This window comes from Anoplolepis gracilipes, chromosome 2 (assembly GCF_047496725.1).
Source record: "Anoplolepis gracilipes chromosome 2, ASM4749672v1, whole genome shotgun sequence".
NCBI classification, from domain to species: domain Eukaryota; kingdom Metazoa; phylum Arthropoda; class Insecta; order Hymenoptera; family Formicidae; genus Anoplolepis; species Anoplolepis gracilipes.
In genome coordinates this window covers 5,989,040-6,013,228 of record NC_132971.1, presented here as the reverse complement: position 1 = coordinate 6,013,228, position 24,189 = coordinate 5,989,040, and the positions used below count along the sequence as shown (strand labels likewise).

Below are 24,189 nucleotides of genomic sequence, written 5' to 3'. Positions count from 1 at the left end.
AAGTAATTTTATAACTTAAATAAAACAATCATATATCTTATATTTTTTTATATATTGGGATATATGATTTGTGTTGAATTTTTTCTGCTGCAATATTCTATATATAATGATAGAAATAGTTTATGTTATATAACATAATTTATATTATATTATTTAGGAAAATATTTCTAAAGATTTTGTCAGTAGAGTATATTATGTTTATCTAATATATAGGAATAAAGCATCAAAACAATATAACAATCAAAGAAAAGGATCAATCGATTTTTTTAACAGCACAATATTTGAAAGTATGAGATTGAATGTTTCCAGATATAATAATAATCTAAATATAATAATCTAATATATATAATAAAACGTTACATATTAATAAAGTGCTGTATAAGCAATATAATTTGTTTTAAAATATACGAAAATAAAAATTATATTAAACAACAAATATACCATAATAAAAAAAATTAAAAATTTTTCTTAATAACTTTTGAAGTGAGTTACACTATATTATTACGAATATATAGAAAATGTGTTTAAATGCTCATAATTTCTGATATATAATCGGTTTCCCTGCAAATGACATGAGGGAGGTGATTCGTTATAGCGATCGTATTCGCAATCTGGCTGTGTCTGATTGGCGGGTAGAATCGTGTACAAATGAACATAATTTCGGCGATTCGGAGGTTATACGGTTTCTTATAGGGAGCGCGTGGAAATTGCACCCTGTCTTTCTACCAGTTCTTTTGGTGCGATCGATATACGCAGGAAGGGTCCTACGTTATAGAATGATTTGAATTAAATTATAACAAGAATGAGTATTGAATTATTATGCGATTAGAGTCGACCATTATGAAAGAATGAATCGGCTAATATCTTTTTTTCTGTTTTGTATATTTTTTGCAATACTATTTTCTATCTGTCTTTTTTTTCTTGAGAATAAAGTTGGACAAATTTATAGATTACAAAACAAATAAGTAAGGACTAAATTTTTATATGCGAATGAAAAATTATTTTTTATTTGAATAAAAATTTGTTTGAATATTACAAATAAATATTGTATTTAAATAGAATTTTTACGAAGATTGTTTGAATATTGACATTTTCTTAGTTAGAATATTTTTTTATAATATTTAAAATAAAATCACGTATTGGGCACGTGTATTGTTTTTAACATTTAGAAAATCAAAATTGGATCATCGAATCGCTAGAATTGATAATGGAAAGAGATTGCAAAACCAGTGAGATATTTTCTTGCAAGGACAACGACAATGTTGGTGATGTATCTGAATGATCTATTACGCGTAACGAGATCGTAAGCTCAAAAGGAAGGTGATGCATAGGATCGAGCTAGTGTTCCGCCGTAAGCGGCCCATTAGCAAAGAATTTTGACGTGATTCACACAATCGTCACGCATCCGCTGACCGAAGAAAGCAGAAGGATGGAAAGTCGCCTTCGAGAGTCGAGAGAAAAAAAAGAAATTTATTTCAAGTAGCAGAGCGAGCGGCCCGCGATACGCAAGTCATCCACAGAGCTCTCGAGGGTTCTCACCCGGGGTTTCACGTGAGCTCTCTGACAAAAGTGAGTTTCTCTGAAGGAATCCCCCTTCTTGACAACAAGGCCCCATTGTCAAGGCCCCGTTTGCGCTCGGGCGCCATTGAAGATTCGTTAGAACAGCTCGCCAGGTAAGAGGCGCGAGTCGCTTCTCCGACAAGATGTTCGACATTTCCTTCTCATTCTGCAAGATCACTCTCTGCCATGTTCTACGATTTCGTATCGTTCTTCAATAATTAACAGTTCTGGCTAAAGCACATATTATTGTACTGTTTAAGTTCTTATAAAAAAGTCGCACATTATTAAATATTTTTTAATATGATCTAGATGTTGATTCTTTTACTTTCAATCTTGTAATATATTACATAATGTTATTTATATTGTATGCTATTTAAAGAAGCATATTTGCTTCAGCTAGAATTAATTAAGTTAAATAATAGAAATAATTTTTTACAAATTAATGTAATTCAAAAATGCATGCCATTATAATCCTTAAAATAAATTTTTAAAATAAATATTAAAATATATCCCATTATGAAGAATTAAAAATTGAAGATTAATATAATATTTTATTAATATCGCATATCTTTTTAAAAATTTAATTTTTTGTTATAAATTAAATTTTCTATATTTTTTATTATTCTATTATATATATATATATATATTCTTAGTGTTATATATTCCATATTTCTTATTATTCTTTATTTTTTTATTACAATGGTTGCTATCGTGACATTGTGTAGTATATTCACAAATATTAATATATGTTTTTCCTGCCTTTTAATCATTACGATTGATGTACATTATACAATACATATACATAGATTTTTTTATATAGTATATGTATAATAATATTGTAACAGCAAATAGTGTACAATGTGAGAAAAATTGATAAAGATGGTGACGGATTTCAGACTTTCCACGAACAGTTAAATAATTTAAAGCAACATTTCATCAGGTTTCTCTCGTAACGTAGCTCGCGTTAAAACTTAATGTCACGCGTCTCACAAACACATCATGTCTTCCACGCTTCGGAAAAACACCCGGTGCAATCTACAAAATGGCGGTTCGAGCTGGGACTTGCAGAGGCAAAGCGAATAGCATTGCTCGTAAAACGGTCGAAGCGGCTTGTTCGAAGTTCAGTTCCATCGAAAGAGGATCTTCCTTTGGTACGTAGCTTCTGCTGAATGCGTTTGTTGCGGCTACAGCTACTGTATTATTTGTAGGATCGAGCCAAAGCTAACACTAAAGCGGAAGTCGTTGTGCCTGCAACAGTTCTTCTATAACAGCTGTTTCTAAAAGAACCAATATACTGTCGAAACAGTAAATATCTGCAGGCAAATTCGTAAATTCTCTTAGTAATCGTTGCGAGTGACGGATAAAATTCTAAATCTCTACAATTGCAGATTTCTACTGTGTGCAAACGTTTATTGGAAATACTTATGAATATTCATGCATATACATATAGCGAGCACGTGGAAGAATAATACAAAGTTTTTTGATTTACAATTGAATTACTGATATATCCCGATACACAGAGCTATAAAATAATTTTTTTTTAAATAAATATAAATTTAGTATGCTTGTATTGAATGCACAATTAAAAAATCGACAACTATTACATTTAACAGCGACTCAAGAAAGATCTTTATGAAATATTGTGTGTGCAAAGTTATAATATTATTATGTTGTTTCTAATTCATGTTTCTCGCGTTCATATTTATTTTAAAAATGTAACACTTGTGAAATCTTTGTAATAACATATAAGCTCTAAGCTTTTAATCATCTTTTAATTATTTAATTGTATGTAATTATATTCTATAGACTTTATATAAAAAATTAAAATTAATAAAACTATAATTAAAAAAATATGTTCTTAAAAGATATATTGTAAGAAATAATTTTATCTGGTATACATTTTAAGGAGAGTGTAAAAAACTCTAAGAATCTTTAATTTTCTATAATTTAACAAATACCTGCCGATATCATATACACACACATCCACTGTATCACATGCATCATGCACTGCAAATGATTGTTCCCAGTAATATCGACATTTAGAATGGTAAAAAGGAGAGAAGAGAACTCATTGAAAGATACATAATTTCTTGGATTGACGTAACGAGGAATCAAATTACATCCTCGCTAAGTCTTTCTCGTCTTCTTCTTCTCGTACTCTGTTCTTCTTCTTTTTTCCTCTGTTGCTCCATCTTCCTCTATTTCAACCTCTTCGATTTCTATCTACAACGTCCCGCGATTCTTCGTCTCGTCCGGAACTTTACAGAGAGGATCTTACAGAGGACTCGCACTAAGGAAGGGTAATGGCGCGTAAACGGCTCAAATGACCCGCGAATTTTCAGCAGGCAGACAGGACTCCCTACTCGTGTTTATGTTTAGTAGGCACCCGCAATCGTAAGTCGCGGAAAATTATGCTAGGATATTACCATTCATACGGGAAATTTATGATAATTTGCGAAATGATCGCAGCTTTCTTTCTCTATCATTGATATTGCATTTTCAAAAGTGATATCTGATTCTTCTACATATAAAGATCGTAAAAGTATTATTGATACTTTTAGTGTATTATCTGATATATTTTACATCAAAAACTATTTATATTGTAGATAATGTTATTGTTGCGAAAATCACATGGATGCATTAGATTAATTATTTGATATTAATTATTATTAATTATCATTAAATTAATTATTATTTGACATTAATTTAATATCTGATAGCACGTGTTTATTTGCTGTTTGACTAATATGTAAAATTTTCATTGTTAAATAATTTTGTATATAATTAATAGTTAATATTCTATTATATTTTAAGAGAAAAAACTATTTGTATGTTACGTTTCATCATTTTAGAATAATTTTGTAAAAAGAAATTATTATATATTATTATACTTATTTTTTATATTTATTAAATTGTTTATATGTATTAATATAATTAATTTATTATATTTTATAAATTTATAAATCTTATATTTATAAATTTTATATTATAAATCTTAAATGTTCTTTATGCTAAATTGAGAATTATTATTATCAGATTACATTTACGATTATTAATTGTAAATAATCATTCATACAAAATTAGTTGTTATTTTAATGGCAACAGATGAACACTTGAAGCATTTATATTTTTTGAAAAATTATTTCTTTTTTCGATTGGAAGAGCTCTGACAGGTGAATATCCTGGTTAAGAACCTTATAAGGACTCGAATCCGGGCATCTAGAGAAGACGTCAACATCTCTAAAGGTGCGGCTAACGCTGAGTAAATAACACTGAGACCTGAAATTAGCTATTCCCGACTGAGTAAAATAAATATTTTCACATCGGGCCTTTGTTAAAGGATTATGAAAATTTTTCGAAGCTGAATATATCTGATTATTCGATACTCGTGTTAGGTTGACTGTCTTGAACTCGTAAAAACAATTTGTAACAAGTATCGTTTCACTGTAATTTTATGTTCAATCTTTTGAACAAGTAAAAGAGTCTCTTAAATTATGATGTTTTAGTTTTCTTGTCATTTTATATATACATGTATTGTACATTTTATACATATATAAAGTACATAGCGTTATTTTTTGCTCAATTAAGAAACTGTATAAAAAACGGTGGAAAATGCAATTGATGAAGAAAAGACAAAAATATTTATATTTTTCATCAAATGCATTTGCAGGTTTCTCGTAATTTATTTTATTTCTTTCTCTCTCTCTCTCTTAAGAGGTGGATTTTTAAGAATTAAATATCTGATTCTATAACCTATTAATGAGACTTTTAAACATTTATATAAAAACGGAATAATAATAAAAAGTTAATTAAAGAAGAATATAAATATAAAATGAAAAAACTATCATTAACATAATTAAGAATCCAATAAAAGATTATATAAATAAATATTATACAACTTAGAAATTTTAATATTAAAATTAAGCACAATTATTAATAAAAATAACGACAGAAAATTACTATTTTAAAAACACTATTTTAATATATAAAAAAGTTACACTTTAGAGATGTTTATTATTTAAAAATAGAAATCACTCTTTCTTTCTCTGTTTATAGTTTACAAAAATTTATCCTAAAGAAATTAGTGCATATTTAATATGTTTATGTTTAACACACCACAAATTAAGTAACGTGTATGACGTATACAAGACGTAACGACATCCAGGGAATTTTCGGCGCCGCTGACCGATTATTGATTTTATCTTTTGAATGTCTGCAACGGATGTAACGGACACGTGTGTCTGTATGCGTACACATGCGTATATAGACGCGCATGATACCGAGGGGTTGACAAAGCTACGAATGCATTAAATACTCGAGGGTGTAGTATCCTCGGATCACACATGGTGATGCGTACACGCGTACAAGGACGGCTCCTAAATTGATTACGTCTAAAATCTGACGAAAAGGTTCTCGTGCCTTTCTTCTGATTCGATCTCATCGCGAAAGATCGGAAAGATCTTATAATTGGAGCAATCGACGAAAATACAATGCGAGAAAAAGATTTCATATGCTTCTTTTTCTAGACTCTATTCTTACATTTATTCCTTATTGGTTTTTTTAGTTCTTAAATTTTTTTGTATATTATTCTTTTATATTATTTTTCTATTATTGTTGTATATTATTCTTCTATTATTTTTCTTTCACCAAGCAAATCGCTTCTTTTGTACAATCTCATTCATGATAGTCCGCTTGCTATGCATTTACAACACAATAGCAATATATAAATTTTTGAAAAAAATACACAATAAATTACTTTCAGTTGGACAAAACACATTACACTTCCACAATTTACAATATATATTAATTACTACACGTGTAAATGTTTACATGCATACACCACTTTATAAGAGACATAAATGACGACAAAAAGTTTAATTTAATTAGAGAAGAGCATAAAATTATGCAGTAAAATCATACATATAATAAAATTGTGATAAAATGTAATAAAATTTATTCATAACGATTCTGATTGATTATAGGATAATTTTATTTCCAATAATAAAAATATCATGTATGCATGAATCTGGAAATTCTTGCTTTACTTGCTTTAGAAAATTTAATGATTTGTAAATATCTGAAAAATAAATATTTTTTTATCAAATATATTGAAAATATATATTTTGTTAATATTTAACTGTTTAATTTTTTAAATATATTTAATTAGCAATTCATAATAAGAAATAATTAATTATTTTTTATTTTTTTTCTTGTAATTTGTAAATCTTGACTTGAAATCTTGATAGATATATAAGAATATATACATGAAAATTTTTGACAATGCAATTAAATGACTGAGAGATATTCTTAAAAGCACAAAATTAATCTTTGCATACGTTTCTAATTTATATCTTGACATTTTATAATCAAATTTAGATATCTTAATATGTATTTATAGAATAAAGAAATCCGATATATAATATATTTTGATAAATATGAAATAAGAGGTGAAAAGATCTCTCTTAAGTTAATATCTACGTAATCATGTAGGATAAAAATATTATTATACATACGCATCTTGAGTTTTGACTCTAAATTATAATTTAATTCGCGATATTCTATTCGTCTGTTCATAAAAGTGAATCGAGACTATCGTGTCGGCGAAGTAGACCGCTCGTCGAGGAATCAAATTAAAAGCGAATTAGAGGACACGTACGCATGATTCAACGCGTAAGCATTCCCACGACGAAGTGGCCATAATCTTGGCATGTGTATAACGGAGCAACTATCGTTCGCATAAAGTCAGGGCGTCATCACCCTCGCGTCCGTGGATCACGCAGCCCCCGTAATAGGGTTGCGGCCGTCGGTGACGTCGGGCTCATGAATTTTCTATCTGCTCGTCGTCGAAATGATTAAATGATCTTCGCGGAGAGGGTGCCCTTTCGACTTTCGCGTGTTTAGCACAGAACGGTGACAAGTGGCATTCATCCCCTCTTCCTCAATGTGATCATCTATTATTTATATTAATCGGCAACCCTCGGGCCGACAATCCGATGCGACAGGAGCAAACGCATGCATCCTTATATTTCCATGTGGTCACGAATAGAAAACTGTGAATGCATCGTTTGCTTTCTCATGTCGATCATTTTTAATGCGACATTCAATTCTATCCCAATTTCTTGTAAATAATTTGCTTTGCTACGAAGCTCAACAAATTGGTAATTTTATGTAATTGAATATGTTTGATAATTATTAAATTCTTATTATGAATTGTTAATTTGAATAAATAAAATTAAACTTTATGTTAATTTATATACTAATTATAACATAAATTAACATAAAACAAATAGATTGTTACACATTTTAATAAGGGTCGAAAAAATTTTTGAACACACAATTTGTTTATTCTGCTAAATTAGTTGATTGCTCAAAAAGTTTTTTATTTTGTGTAAAAATATTATATTTTTATATTAGAAGTAAAATTTATTTTTATTTAGTATTCAGTGATTATTATATTGAAGATAATATTAATGAAATGAATACAATTTATATTTCTAATATATTAAAAGTATACAAATTTTAATTACAAAGTTAATTACAAGTTATAATTAATTTTTAATATAATTAGAATAAGTAATTTAATATATTTAAAAACTTATTTTTAATGTAACAATAGCTATATAAAATAACTTTTCAAGTACTTTGATGTCCAAATATTAAAGTAAATTATAATATTTATAGATTTATGTTTTAAATACAAAAATAGTTACATTTAGATTATATTTTGAATAAAAAACAGTGTATTTAGAGTTACATTTTAAACACAAAACAGTGTATTTTCAAATAAAAATTTAGTAAAAGTTAAAAAAAATTATTTAAAACATGTGTTTGTATCTATATTTAAAAACATTGTATATATCCTATGTGTACAATTTAAAATATTAATTACAAATAATTAAAGAAAAAAAGAATGAATATATTTTTCGCGGAGAAAAGCTTTTGTGACAAAATAGCCCTTGATAAAGCAAGAAATTGGTTTACTTTTACGATGCAGTCAATCATTTTATGTAAAACGTAGTTGAAAAATGATTAAATCTACTTTAAGATTAGTCACTCGCGATGACCATCTCCGAAATCATTGTCGTAATAGTAGCAAGGGATTTCTTAGTGATTTTTAAAACGGAAAGCTCTCCGTCGTGTCGCTGCCGGTAACGGTCGTAAAACCACCGACAAACAAAGCGGTGATTTCCGGATGGGCGCGTTCCACCCCAAAAATTGACCAATAATGCACATCGCAGAGTATCCATCGAGCCTCTGGCCGGAGTTGGTGTACTGGGTGGCAAATAAATAAGGGTACCAAGCGAAAATCGGGGATGCGAATCGCGGAATATCCGGCAGTTTGGGCGTTGCGCTGCTGTCAACGGGACCGCTTATAAATTCTAATAATCCCCGCTCGCGCGCATGGTCGGAGGAAAACATAGTGAATCGGTAGGGAATTGTAAGAGAGGTCGGGGGGGGGGGGGGGCAGCAGGGTGGAGAGAAACACGACGACTTTGAACAAGGGAATGCGCTGCCGGTAGCAGATATAAATCTCGCTTAACCGAATTAAGTTAGAAGCATGGACCGAAGTTTCGCCACGCCCACGCCGCCGATGAAACGCTATCGAAACCGAGACTACATAGTGAAAATCGAGGACACGAGAGAGAAACAAAAGCATGAATGTGGCTCGCGATTCGCGATATATACTAAAAAGGAAATTCAATAACAAGAAGATATATTGGGACCAAAAATATCAATTAAGTAAATATGTCTTGTTTGAAAAATTACTTTTGTATATTTTATGTATACATATATTTATTATCAATATATGTATATAACAATATACAAATAACATATCAATTTTATAGATTAAATCTTCTTTTTTAAACATTTTACTTTCATAATATTTTAAAATCGCATATTTCAGGAACGAGCTTTTCTTTCTTTTTAAACATACCGAAATTTTTTTCCAACTTACGCGAACTCATCATGAGGTAATGCAAAATCGACAAATACAAAGAAGTAAACGAATTTTAGAAATGGCTTGATTTCCTTAAATCACGATTCACACACCAGTGTCTGGCGCTATTAATTTATCGCGGTTCATTAGTTCAACGCGCGATCGAAGCCGGTTCACTTGTTAATGCGTCCATTCGTGTCTGAATTATTTCCTGCTTATCGACGCCGAGTGATGGGTAAACGCGCGCACATCCCTCTCTCGGGTCACCCTCCGCTCGGCAAGTGTCCCATGTAATGATGCCCTGACGCGTGCCGTTTCGCAGTATGGGGCCCCCAACGAGAGATCCATCCGACTTAACTATTTACCAGCCGCTGGTCAAGTAAGGGGCCACGACTAGGCCTCTGGTCTCTTATGCGCGTATTATGTGGCAAATAAGTCATGCGTTTTCGTGGGATGTAACGCGCGTTTCCTATCCCACCTCCCTCTCGCTTATTTGCCAAGATTAATTAACTTACGGAACCCCGACCGAGATTGTGAGAATCCATTTGACGCGAATTGCAGCTGATCTTTGCTTTTTTGTATTTTATTAAGTGATTTGCAGACAAGAATGATTTTTTAAATATAGACTATATAATATCAGTTATGTTGCACTTTAGATAAGATACTCACTTTGTAAATTTAAAAAAAATTTAATAGCAATTAGTAATTAGAAATACAGAATAAGCTAAAATCGTGTGTTATGTACAAATAAATTGATTTAGATAATATAATATATATTAATTCAAATAAAGAAACACAAAGGAAAGAAATGTTATGTCTTGTACAGTTTCTGTGAAGTGCAATATACATAATTTTGGCTTAAATGTTTTATCACGTTACAATTTCCAAGAAATAAGAAGAACTATTTATTGTATAATATTTTATCATACTATAGTTGCATCGCATATGAAGAAAAAGTTTTATTCCAATTATTCCAAATTAGTTTTTGAGGTCAACACGTTTCTTTTCTCTCGCGCCATTAAAGAAATTAATTATATAAAATGTTAATAACATTTATTATACAAAAAATAGGAAATTTTTTAATATGTGTTTGACCATTGTATCGCGGACACATGATAATTTCTCGAAACAATATGTAACAAATGTAAACATTTTATATTGCTAAACACATTCTGTATAGTTATTATATTTAATTCATATATTTTAATTATTTTGATTAATGAATTATAACATTTACAATTTAATAAATTATTTTATTGTGGTGGAGAGAAATTCCTTCTATTGATGTTACAATATACCAAAATAGGTGATATATACAATCTTATAGAACTACATATAATAATTGTTTATACACATTCGCACATAGTTAAATAACACCGATGTTAATAATGATATGAAAATTATATATATAATTATAAATTATTTACATATTTCATAATATCCTGATATTGCGCTCATGCAGATACATTGAACTTTCCTGCGTATAATATCACATTACCACAAGTAATAGATTTCATTATCATTCTATTAGTACCTACATACTCATATATATGTATATATAGATTTTTTCTTATTTAATGTGTAGTATTTAAGATTTTAAATCTATCATTCTACATATTAAACTCATATATTAATACATAATACCATATTTTAATGTAATACTTTCTATACATTTTCATTAAAAGATATATGTATATATTATTTTATATAAAATAATTTAAAAGTATATTAAGTTTTTTTACTGATACTTTACTATAGTTATGTATTTTTGATTATAATAATATTATAATAGTAAAGTAATATGAATTACTAATACTTGCGTATACTATCAAGTTATTTCTTAATTTTATTTTTACGTCTTTCGTCAGAAGCTTTACAAATAGAATAATTTAAATTTAAAATTCGTAAACATCATTTTTTTATTGCAAAGCATGCAATGTGGATGAACATTTGTAAGCGGTAGATATCCAATACGTCGAAGATATCTACAAAAAGCGTAACAATAAATGCATAAAAACATGCCTAGAACCGAGGAGAAAAGTCGTATTGAAAAGCATTGCCGAGACGACGAAGTTCATGAAGAAGGATCGACGGTGTTGTATGGAGGTGTCGTTTCGTAGCATCGGGATTGAAAATCGGGTATCTAGATTATCCTTTGGCATCTCCTAGTATATCACGAGACGCTGCTGAGTTAAGGTAGAGGTAGAGTATAAGGAATGAGTGCAACGAGGCTGCATTGCTGAAGCAGCGGTAGCAACAAGACGGTGGAAGAAGATCCTTTATGATTGCCTTGGCTCGAAGGAGCGAGCAACTCCAACACAGAACACTCTCCCCGCATCCTCTCCTTACCGTTTTTCTCTCTTGCTCTCTCCTCCATTCTCTTTCCCTCCCCTTCTCTCCTCTTCTTCTGTACTTCCTTTATTGGCACACCCGGTATAATAAGGAGCGTTTGTATTTAGTCGGCCATGCGCAGTACTGCCTGTTGGCGTATCATCGATCAGACCGGCGACTGACTATTGGATCAAAACAAGAGGATGAGAATGGAAATGGGAATAAAGAGAGGATATACCGCCTGGCAGAAACGACAACGGAGACAACCGAAAAATAGAAAGGGCGGGACATGTCGTAGGAGGAAGTCGTTGCGAAGAAATTTCTAGTTGGAGTTGAACATGCAAACAGAAGAGATCACGAAGATTGGAAAAAGTGAAAGAGCCTATAGTTAAATATCTCGATATAATCAAATTAACTAATATATTAATATATACTAATATATATACAAGAGTGTAGATAGATCTACATGTAAATTTGTGAGTAAAAAAAATATATGGATAGTATAGAGACATAGAGGGAAGATTGAAAAAAGAATAAAACTTTCACATGTTCGCTTCTTGTTATGACACTCGAAACGTCAGTATGTATTGAAACTGAAAATTTAGATGCTCGCTCGAGAATCCTTGAAGATATATTTGACCGTAAGCTTTCTGATTTTTCACTGTGAAGAGTAAAATACAGTAGGTAAAGTCGTGGAAAATCGTTCTAGATAATTTGTAATCTTTTGACTAGGAGTCTGAACATTTTAATACGTCATGACATCACTTATTGTCGTTTATATCTTGGAATTTCTTATATTTGTTACGTTAGCCAAATATATTAGCTTGTTCTTCTTCTATACTTCACATATTGAATATTAACAGTTTATAATAATCTAAAGTTGTTTTGTGATTAACCAAGAATATCATTGAAAAATTTCAATATAAAAAAGTAAAACATTACAATCATTATTACATATTAAATTTTCTCGAATTATCTATTGCGCCACGAATTTTTATATTTTTTTATAAGGGTGCGGAAGAAGAGTTATTAAAATAAATTTCAAATTGAAATCATTACTACTTCAATCATGATTGCTTGATATCACCCAAAAAATTTGATGTCCTGTATATACAACCATTTAGTTACAAGAAAAAATTCTTTATAAAACTTACGCATAATGTGTAATTTTTTATTTGTCAGTTGAATGAATAATATTTATGCAGTAATAATTTAATGAAATATTTACGTATTACTTAATTCTTATTTCAATAAAACTTACTGCTAAATAATTTGATAATTAAATTGCTTAAACTTCTCAACTTTACAAAATAATTAATTGAATTAACATAAACATATAAATATAAATATATTAGCAAAACAACTTAAAGCTTATACTTACATATATATATCGGTACTTATGTTTACATATATATGTATAGGTATGTCTTTGTTGTTTGAATATTATACATAGATGGATAAAAAAAATAATGTCTTTTTGATAAGTGCAAAAAATATATTACGTATACTAATGTAAAAAAATAATTATTATAATATAAAAATAATTTATCTTGTATACCTATATTATACATTATATCCGCAAAACTCAAAAAGAATTTACGAGTTAAACTATTGCTAAGTTGACTTGTTAGTATAAATTTCTAGCAAACAATCGTGCTCATTAGTATTAATATCTTTCAAACAACCTCGATTATCAGATCTCATAAAAATTTTAAAAGTATCAGAAGAATCTTGCTAATCGTATTGCACGGAATATTTTGATGGTGGAAGAGATGAGTTAAGGAATGCCGTTTGTTTCCTTTCTTCGAGAGATTCGCGAAAATATATATATATATATATATATATATATATATATTTTCGCGAATCTCTCTCTCTCTCTATATATATATATATATGATAAGATAGGGTGACACTGTCCTAAGGATAATTGGAGATCTCGTTACTTCCCACCGGTAACTTCAATTTGCGATCGACCGATAATGAGATATCGAATCCTGGTCCTGTATCTCCCATCTTCCTCTTTCTTATTCCTCTTCTTTTTTTATCCGGTGTCTTAGCCAATGTCTTGTAGCTTTCTCGACTTACGTTCAAACAACGACGTCAAGCCGTATTCGATGTCCCCTAGACAGTTATTAAATACCCTCTTTCTTTTTAGCACAACAGTGCCAATGTTATCATGTTTCGATGAAGAAATGAAAATTTGTACGGTCTATTTATTTAAATATTGAACTGACGTTTTACAGCTGATTTTCTCTCTTTTTGTTATAGAATATTAAAATTAAATTCATAAACATTCATAGAAAGTGATACGAGTGATACAGAATAACGATATATAATTTTTATTTTTTTAAAGAAAAATATTCTATGTAATAATATAAAAATGGCATGTACTCGTTTGTATTCGTTTTAAAAGTGGCTTATAAAAGCCTACATATTAATAAATCTAATTTTTTCATTTTAACAAAAGCGAGTTGCTTTGTTAATAATAAATGTTTTTGCGTAAACGCTTGTAAATCATGAAAAACCGCGTGTACATTGAATCTAAGCGGAAGATAATTTCGGGATGGCAGCGCAAATTGACAGGGCGACGCGTTTCCATTCATTTAAATTACGCACCAATTCTGCTGGTGACTTTGGCATTGTTGCTGCAAATTGGTCTACGCCCTAGCCTCCGGCTTCCCTCTTCTGTCCGGTCGTACATACGCTTGCTGAACAACCTATATGTCTGTGTCCAGCCTTTTTAAATAACAGCCTGGGGAACTATCACGTATATACAGAGCGCCCTATATATAAAGTGCTTTAAATTATAGATTATTTCACCAATTGATTTTTTCTTTACAATAATATTGCAGCAGTTACAGTTTTGGAGTTATAAACGACTGAAAATGAAAGATGTATTGAAAATCAAGTTTTACAGAAGTAATAAAATAGATAATAAAATTATATAATTTAGTTAATTTGGTAAATATAGATTTTATTACAATATTATAATTATTTTAGTTTAATAAAATTTTAATGTGATGTATTATTAAAAATATATTTAATGTCATATAAATTGAAAAGAGCTGCGATAAATTGCAATATCAGTTTTTTTTTTACAATAAGTGACTCTTCAAAATTATGCTTGTAATAATAAATTAAGTAATAAATTTTAAATATTTATTGATTTATTATTTCTTGAACATTAACTTATAATTTGTTTTATGTATCTTACTATTAATATCTGCTTTATGTTTTTGCATTAAAATGTACATATTATTTCACATACAATATATTTCTACTTTATATATAATTTTTAAAACAAAAGCTAACAAAAGCTTAGTAAGATTAATTTTGTTATCACAATGATGTTTATGTAAGCTGATTGGCGTATAGTTAGTAAAAATATTAGTTGCACACATTTCATAAAATTCGTTGAATACAAATTAACAGATTCTATCAAATTGATATAAAAATTAATGATTCTATCAAATTGATATAAAAATTTGTCGAATAAAGTAATGCTTATTATTTCTTAAAAACGTAGTTCGTTACATGCGAGCGTGCGTGTAGAGAAAGCGACACGCGTCTTCGCCATAGGAGGCGAATCATCAGTATTACTAACAAGTAACCTAACAGGCATGAAAAATAGGATAGTAGCTTTTGAGGAGGCCATTTGAGCATGATAATTAACCGTACAACAGCATTGTGACACGTGTCATGCGAGTGAAAATTAGATAAAGTAACTGATCGTTCGGCACGATCATGGTAGACCAATTAAAGAATAATGTAAGCGAAACAACTAATGTACAAATATTTGTTTAACACTAGCACAATATCGAGACAAATTAGGCATTTCAACGGTTAAATGCTTTGTTAACAATCGTAAAGTTTACATTTTTACATTAATACATGTTGACCATAGAAACTGTAAAAAATTAGATTAATCTTTTGAAAAAATATCATTTTGAGAGAAACATGTTTAAAATTTGATAATAAATTTTCAATACGATAACTGTTACTCACACAATGATAACTGATACGTATAATTTCATTCAAAACTACTCGCGTCTGATAGTAATTTTATGAATTTTTAATTAAAACTGATAGAAAACTACATATTTTACAAGAAACATATTAATAAATTATTAAAAAAGTTAAATACTGATTTTTTTCAATTTTTAAACTTTGGTTAATTTAATTAAGAATTAATTTTGTTACATTTTCTCATACATAATATAAAAATATATTTTTTCTAAGTAGTTGTTTATTTCGTTTGTTTCAGGTATGGTTTCAAAATCGGAGAGCAAAATGGCGCAAGACGGAGAAATGTTGGGGCAGAAGTACTATAATGGCAGAATATGGTTTATACGGAGCGATGGTCCGACATTCCTTACCACTTCCGGAAACGATTTTAAGAAGTGCCAAGGAAAATGAATCCGTTGCACCGTGGCTGTTAGGTAAGAGAGGAGACATTTCTTTGACGAACTCTTGAATTAGTAATTTTGATAATTTAATTATGTAAACTTAAACCTTTTCTTTTAAATTTGGGCCTATGATTAGTTAATTACATCCGCAAATCTCTTAATAAAATTGGGTAAGATTGCACTAACATTGTTAACTTTATATATATATTTTATGTACATAAAAGAGAATGTATTATGTAACATGTGTATGTAGGAAAATATAAATATAAGGCAATGTTTACAAGAAATTTTTATTATTTATTGATTATTTTGGTAAGCATTTAGACAATTTAAACAAATTTTCTGTAATTAATTATTTTTTTACCTAATTGTTTAATTAATTTTGCGATCAATATCAACAAAAAAGTAAATAATTAAAATAGAGAAATGATTGAAGCACTCCTATCGAAAACCGTTTCTATGATTAAAATAGAAATAATTAAAATATTAAAAGAAATCATTGAAAACCGGAAAAAATTTGTCCGCCTTGATAGAAACACTTAAAATAAAAGTGAAAGGCCCAACAAATTTCGAATATTTTTTTCTGTTGGTTTTTACCAGCTCAATCGTCTAAGACAAGCAGCTTTAACCAAGATTTCGAATGTAATCAAGAACTGATTGACTGTGGACCTGTAGGGATGCATCGAAAGTCGCTCGAGGCAGCAGAGCATCTCAAATCTGGCGGAGAGGACAGCGGTAACGATCAAAACGGAAGCGGAAGCAGCCCCAATCATAATCATCATCAAGGAGGACCAACCAGTTCGGAAAGCGGACAAGAGAGTCAGGATGGTATGGGACCTTCGTCATCTACGAGTAAGTTCGATTTGCTTAAATATTGAAGCTAGAAAAAATCTAGTAGAAATGCAACTGATAGATTTTATATTAAAATGCGTTTAAGTTCAAACAAATTTTTTTTTACAATATACTACTACTATATAAATATCTTATGAGAATTAATATTTGTGGATATATGTTTTATAAATTAAAAAAATCGAATTATGGAATTGGAAGTTTGAAATAAAATATGTTCTACAAAAAGTATTATATTAGTATATTAGTCCGAACACTTTTGTCTAAATAAATTTCCTTTCTAAGAAATTTCATTACTAACAAAAATATTAATAAAATGTTACTAATACCCTTCTTTTCTTATATATAATTTTATTATATAAATTATACTTTTTAGTATATAAATTTTTAAACATTACAATAAAAAATATTCTGATATATGATAAAGAATATATGTATATAGAATAGGAAAATTCAAGAAAAGTAATAAATAAAAAAAGAAAATCATTTCAAATGAATACACGCGTCATTGTATTTACAGGTGTTGTACAGGATACAGAGCAACTCAGAAACGAGAGTATTGCCTGTTTAAGAGCGAAAGCGCAACAGCATCAGCTACAATTGAGCCTGCAGCCAACATCGGCACCGCCTGGCGGGTCGTATCCGTCGGCACCACAATCCAGCACATTACACACCTCGGTTTAATTGCAATTATACAAGCTCTTCTTTCCTGATAGTTCCGTGTCCGATATTTTTGCTGCTGATACGGAAGCACATCGTCCTGCTCGGCAGACTGTCGTAGGTCAATCGGCAGCATCGATTTCAAAATCAGTGATATTTTTTTAATGGGTACCTTCGATGAGGATGGATCCCTTCAAGGTATAAGGGTCTTACCGGGATCACTTTTGAGATTAATCTCACAGTCAGACTGCAGCGATTGTGATGATCGTTTCATGATCTCGGATTGATTTCCGATCGATACGATTATTCTGATATATACTACGTTCCTCGCGCCATTTTCGCAAATTTCTGCGAAAATTGAGATTATCCGTAATGCAGACTAAATCTTTCGTGAATATTAAAGATGCAAGGTATGTACAAGCACAACGAAACGTGACGAACCAACCGATCGAGCGCCTGTTTTGCGTTATCTGTTTAACATGCCTCGCGCAGCAATTAGGCAGGCCTATAAATCGACACGGATCCGTGTAAATCCACCGCAACGACTTGACGTACAATGATAAAAGACATTAAGGGTACCCTCATAATGTGTTTCGAGAGAACACGAATTGCCGCCGGAAAGAGAATGAACAATGAAACTAATTGTTAAGTTTAATCTTTATCAACGAAATAATATAGCCTACTGACGATTGGATATAACGTACAATGAAAGATCATAAGAATTCTGTCGTCAACAAATATTCAGAGAAAAATTTTTCCAAATAAAATGGCATTGGCGAAGGACGAGGCTTCATTATTCTGGTTGGTCAATCAAGAACTGATCAAGAATGAACAAAACTACCTAAGTAGAATATAATCGCTTTTCATAGTGCGACAGTATATGTATGCGTGTACGTTGCGTGTATGTGTGTATATATGCATATGTATGTATGTATTGTGTGCGTGTGTGTATGAAACATGCGAAAGGAAAAGAGACAGAATGCAGTGTGATAAGAAAATATGAAGATTTAACAGTTTCGTCTTCAGAGTGTAACTCTGCAACGAATGTTGAGCAACGCGAAGAAAGTAAAAAGAAGGAAAGAGAGGTTGTATGGAATACTTAGCGAAATAACAGATTATATGAACACATCGAAGAAGATAAGCCCGAAGACTTCATATTACATATACATTACAAACGCCCTTAAGACTTACAAGTTTACGACACATGCAAGCATCGAAAGTTGAATCGACCGTTAAATTTATGTGTGTATTTGAGAGAAAGAGAGATGTGTATGTGTAGATGTGTATAACGAGCAAAAAGAAAAATAGAGAGAGAGAGAGAGAGAAAGAGAGAGAGAGAGCGAGAGAGAGAGAGAGGAAGAGAGAAAGAGAAAGAGAGAAAGAGAGGGCAAAAGAGATGTAAGTCAAAGATTTATTAGTGAAGACTTCCTATATCCAAGTACTTAAAAAAAAAACGTAACTGTTGTCAAATGTGCAATATATCGATATAAGTTCTAGTTCGATAAGATATACTTTAGTAACAGATACGTCTTACGCGAGGTGGTTGCGATGGCGCCGGTGTCTCGTCGGGCGGTTGTTATATAAATGAATTTTGCAATATGTCTTATCGACAATTATATGTATGAACTGAAAGTTCGTGGAATATCGCTCGTCTAATTCTTATGCTTTTTGTTCCTGCTGCAAATAAACTCATCTACGTCGTTGCACCGTTGTTTCGGGGCGCCCGCCTGCTGTATATAATTATATAAATAAAAAAGTATATATATGTGTGTGTATGTATATATATATATATATATATATATATATATATATATACATATATACATATACATATGTGCGAATGTAAAAGATGACTAAAATTAAATGTGGTTGCAAGACATGCTGAGTCAAACGAAAATCTTTTCGCGAGTTTGCACTTTTGCGAGATCTTCAACTGAAAATATTGAAATACAAAAAAATATGCTTTATTATTTTATTACTAAATCTTCTCGAAGTAAAACCCAATAAATTATTTTAATCTTTTTTATTAGTTGCGCTGTATTATTTATTTAACTCTTCACTGAGGCGGAGTCCGGATCACTTATGACCCTTTATCTTAAAAATATAAAGCTTTATAAAATTAGTATGATAAATAAAACAAATATTTTATGTGTGCATATTAAAATATTAATAATTTATATTTTAAAAATATTTGAATAATATAAAAAAAAATTAAAAAATATTATATAGGATCTCAAAACCAACGAATGGCCTTTTTATAACATATTTTGTTAACTAATTTAGAGATAATTTTTTTCAAAAACGTCGAAAATTATTTCCTTGGAAGCTTCCAATTTTTACCATCTTTTATTTTTGTAATTAAGTTTTAAATTGAAATTCTATTAAACTCCACTTAAAATTAAATAAAAGAAATGTAGTTGTGTTAATCTTTTAACTTTACAAAATTTAATTAGGGAAAACCCTTCTTTTTCAATTGCTTATAACTGCATATTATTGATGCCTTAACATTTTTGTTGAAGAAAATTGTCTTCAAATTAGCAAAAGAATCTTCTATTAAAAAGACCATCCAGGTTTAAGAGACATACTCACATAATTGATCCAACCTCTGCCATGCGCGGTTATCATGCTATCTGCTGTTCGAAAATTAATGCATTTTTGGGGAAAAAATTTTGTCAGTCGATATAAATTTATTATATCCATATATATTTATTTGCTTTAAAACGTGCAGTATATAAATATCATTCTTAAAGAGTTAATAGATCACAAAAAGCATCTTTTAATTCCTAATGTAGTGATAATTAAGACATAATTAAATAATAATATTTTGTGCTTATAATTAAATTTTAGATATATGAACATAAATTTCCGGAAAAAGAAGGATCTTGGCTATCTTGCGAATTAGGATTTTCGCGAGGATTCAGAAACAATGATCAAGCAAAATTTCGTCTGGTTTAGATAAAGTTATACACGTAACATAACATATAATTTAAAAGACTCGAGTATGAGAAAATGAAGTAACCACATGTTCTCTAGAAAAAAAACCAAGTCAAGAATCATAATGGAAATGATACCGCTGTTATTGTGAATACATTTAACGATGAGCTCCGGATCTGCAGCGAATTCTCTGTATTTGAATGCTCTAACGCATGCATAGTAGTCGGATAGTATACGTAAGAAATAAAATTTCTGAACAAATACGCATTTTTTAATTTTATTACCTTACTTAAAAAATTGTGAGAAAATATTATTTTGCAAATAATAACTTTTCTCAAATAATTTTTCTTTTCTGTTAAAAAATCTCATTATGTAAAAAAATACTTGTGTAATAATAATTCAAGTAATTTATAATATCTTACATAAAAAGGATAATAATTTTAGATTAATTGTTTATTTTATTTTAAAGTTTGATAAAAACTGTCTGATAAATATTTAAATCTTTATTAAATACAAACACATTCTAAAACACAGACATTTTAAAAGTAAGTTTGATATTTATGAAAATAAACTTTTCTCTTATATGAGAAGAATTTGGATATTCATGATTGAAAAACTCAATATATCTTATATTAAACTTGAGCAACAAGTCGATCGCGGTGTGATATTTTGTCGATCATTATTCGCGTTTAAATAGGTAATTATAAATTTGGAATTATTATTGTTATAAAAGTTGGATTTAATTTTAAGTCTACATAAATATGATTTTTAATAATTTGATAATTGATTTTTATATGGACAGTATTTGTTTAGATAGTGCAAGCAAAATATTCAATTATATTCTACACAAATTAAAATTGTTAAAATTCGTCAAAGTAAGCTAGAATCATAGGACTTTAGAAAAATCTTTAAAGTTTACAAGTGCAGAATTACTAAAGCTCTTTGTTAATAATATATGTTAGAAATTAAAATTAAATAATAATAAAAATAATAATAGGATTATTTAAAAAAAATTTGACATTTTAACTTCATTGCTTTATTACGAATATAAAATAATATGTGCTTTTGCATTAGGGCATCATAAATCTCAAATGTTTATTTAAATGTTATAAAAAAACTATTCGGTAAGGTCATGACGTTATTGATCATAGATTGAGAACAAATATGTGTTTAGATAAAACACATCATAATAAAGATAAATCTTCTCTTGTATTTGGATTTAATATAATTTATTTTCGATTACATATATTTTGCTTTGTTATAGAAAAATTATACTTAGCCATCGTTGATGGTGGTGATGTGTGTGGAAAATATCTCTGCAAAACTTTCATCTACTTTGAAAACTATTTTTAATTTTGTTTTTTCTATAGTTTCTTTAAATTTTATTTAAAAGACAAGGACTAGTATTATATACATATGGACTCTACACTATTGTCACCCGCAACCGACAGCTATGCTACCGGTTGCCTATTTCAGGCGGTTTGAACAGGAACATAATAAGGACTCCTTAATAAGGACGCGTTAAAGGACATCAGTTGCTTGACATAAATTAATTCTCTTAGTGGGATCTACCAACACCACCTGAAGTTTGTCTTATGGATCCTGAAACACAATTGTATAATACACATACTGCAAATTGTGCTGATTATATTGTTACCACTATTTTATTTTTTTTTAATTAATATGATTATTATTAGTTTGGATTGTTTCAACACAAACATTATACAACATTATAAACATTAATAAATTTTGATTGACAGAACACATAAACAATAAGAAAATGAAATAACTGCAACTCATGTAAATATTGCTTCAAATTTATCGATGCAAAAAATATATGGAAAGAAAAATTACAGTTTAAGAAAGAAAATTATGTAAAAAAGTGCTTTTAACTAGAATATATTATTAAAGAATCACAGTTTATTTTAAAAAATAGTCAGAGATTTCAAAATACCAGTTACTAAATGTAAAAAAAATAATAAATATTTTATAAAATATTTTTATATGTTAATAATACGATTAATTAATATAATTTTTTTTCTTTTCCAATGTAATGTCGTGCAAGTTGTGCGAACAATAATAATATCAACTAACAAAAGTATTGAATAAATAATAAAACATAAATGTTGATATTAACTTTAGATATTAAATTAGACTTCAAAGATCTCTTTTCTTTTGAAATTATTATAGAAAATGCAATCCTCTACACAACATATGTGACTTTGAAATATTATAAAAATAAAATTTTTTAAATTGAAAATTTAATCTTCATTACCTTACCTTTAACATGTTTTCAACACATGATTTGCAGTAACTTTCAATAGCTTTTTATTGTTATTAACCATTCATATAGAGATTTCAATAAGCAAGTGTATATTGAATTTATTATATTTATTTCAGACGCTTTATTTTAAGCGGAACGTTTGAAACTTATGTATTTTATTATTATTTTACTTTATTGTAATAGCATGTAGTAAATGCACATAGGTAAAAGAGAGTTCTTTGTACCTCAAAAAAATTCGATATATGTATAATTTAATCTAAACTTATTTCTAATTTTAAATTAAAGTAGATATTTGAATTAGATTAAATTTTTCGTAGAGGGAGAGGCAAAAAACATTTATGTTTATTTAAATTTTTATGTTTAATAAATACTTAATAAATTATGCAGATAAAATGAGAAAAATGTCACAGTTGACACAGCAACAAACTAAATGTATATAATAGGAAAATATTAGGAATTGAAACATTATTCGCTCCTGGAGTGAAAGCTGCTTTAATAAAAAATGCTATTAATTTATATAATATTATATATTTAATTTATATATTTAATTATATTTATATATTTATATTTATACATATATTTATTTTTATATTATATTTATTAATACATTATAATTATATATATATATATATATATATATATATATATATATATATATATATATATATATATATATAATCTATTCTTAATGTTTTCCTATTGTGCATTAGAAAGGAAACATAATTATATAATTTTTTTTAAATTGATTAAAATTATATACATATACCGATATTTTATATTATAATCATATATTATAATATTTTTTGCATTATTCTGACATCTAATTTATAATAGTTTACATCATGAAAAAAAGTTTATGAAAACATCATGTTAACAATATTTAAATAATTTATGTAGATGTAATTTTCAAATCTGCAGCGATAGCTCTGGTTCAAAGTATGTAATACTTACAATTCGAATTTTAGAATTGGGAAAGTTATTGGAATCTATAGATAACTTATCGGCTATAGATAAAGACGTCTAGTAGGCTGGCATGATAAAAGTGTTCTATCTCAAATGATACACCGACGTAATACTGTTACCTTGTCGGTAATTATTGTCGGTCAATATTTTATCTACCTTTATTTAAAAAATGGTCGCTAAAAAGAGTATTTATTACTATTTATATAAAATGTTATTGCTTAACTAAAATTGATTACATATGTATATGTATTCATTAATATATA

At 28.9% G+C, this 24,189-nt stretch overlaps 1 protein-coding gene across 2 annotated transcripts in view; it reads left to right on the top strand.

Annotated features, from left to right (window-relative positions):
• LOC140662737 (uncharacterized) overlaps positions 1-20,928 on the top strand; it is a 68,209-nt gene extending 47,281 nt beyond the window's left edge. The window contains exons 5-7 of one of the 2 annotated variants that reach the window (XM_072886334.1): positions 16,095-16,269; positions 16,912-17,088; positions 17,606-20,928. In XM_072886334.1, the coding sequence (XP_072742435.1) occupies positions 16,095-16,269; positions 16,912-17,088; positions 17,606-17,769 (516 nt within the window). In that variant the 3' untranslated portion in view covers positions 17,770-20,928. Of the gene's footprint in view, positions 1-16,094; positions 16,270-16,836; positions 17,089-17,605 lie in introns of both variants that reach the window. The other variant, XM_072886333.1, reaches the window with a different exon arrangement.
• The last annotated feature ends 3,261 nt before the right edge of the window (positions 20,929-24,189 follow it).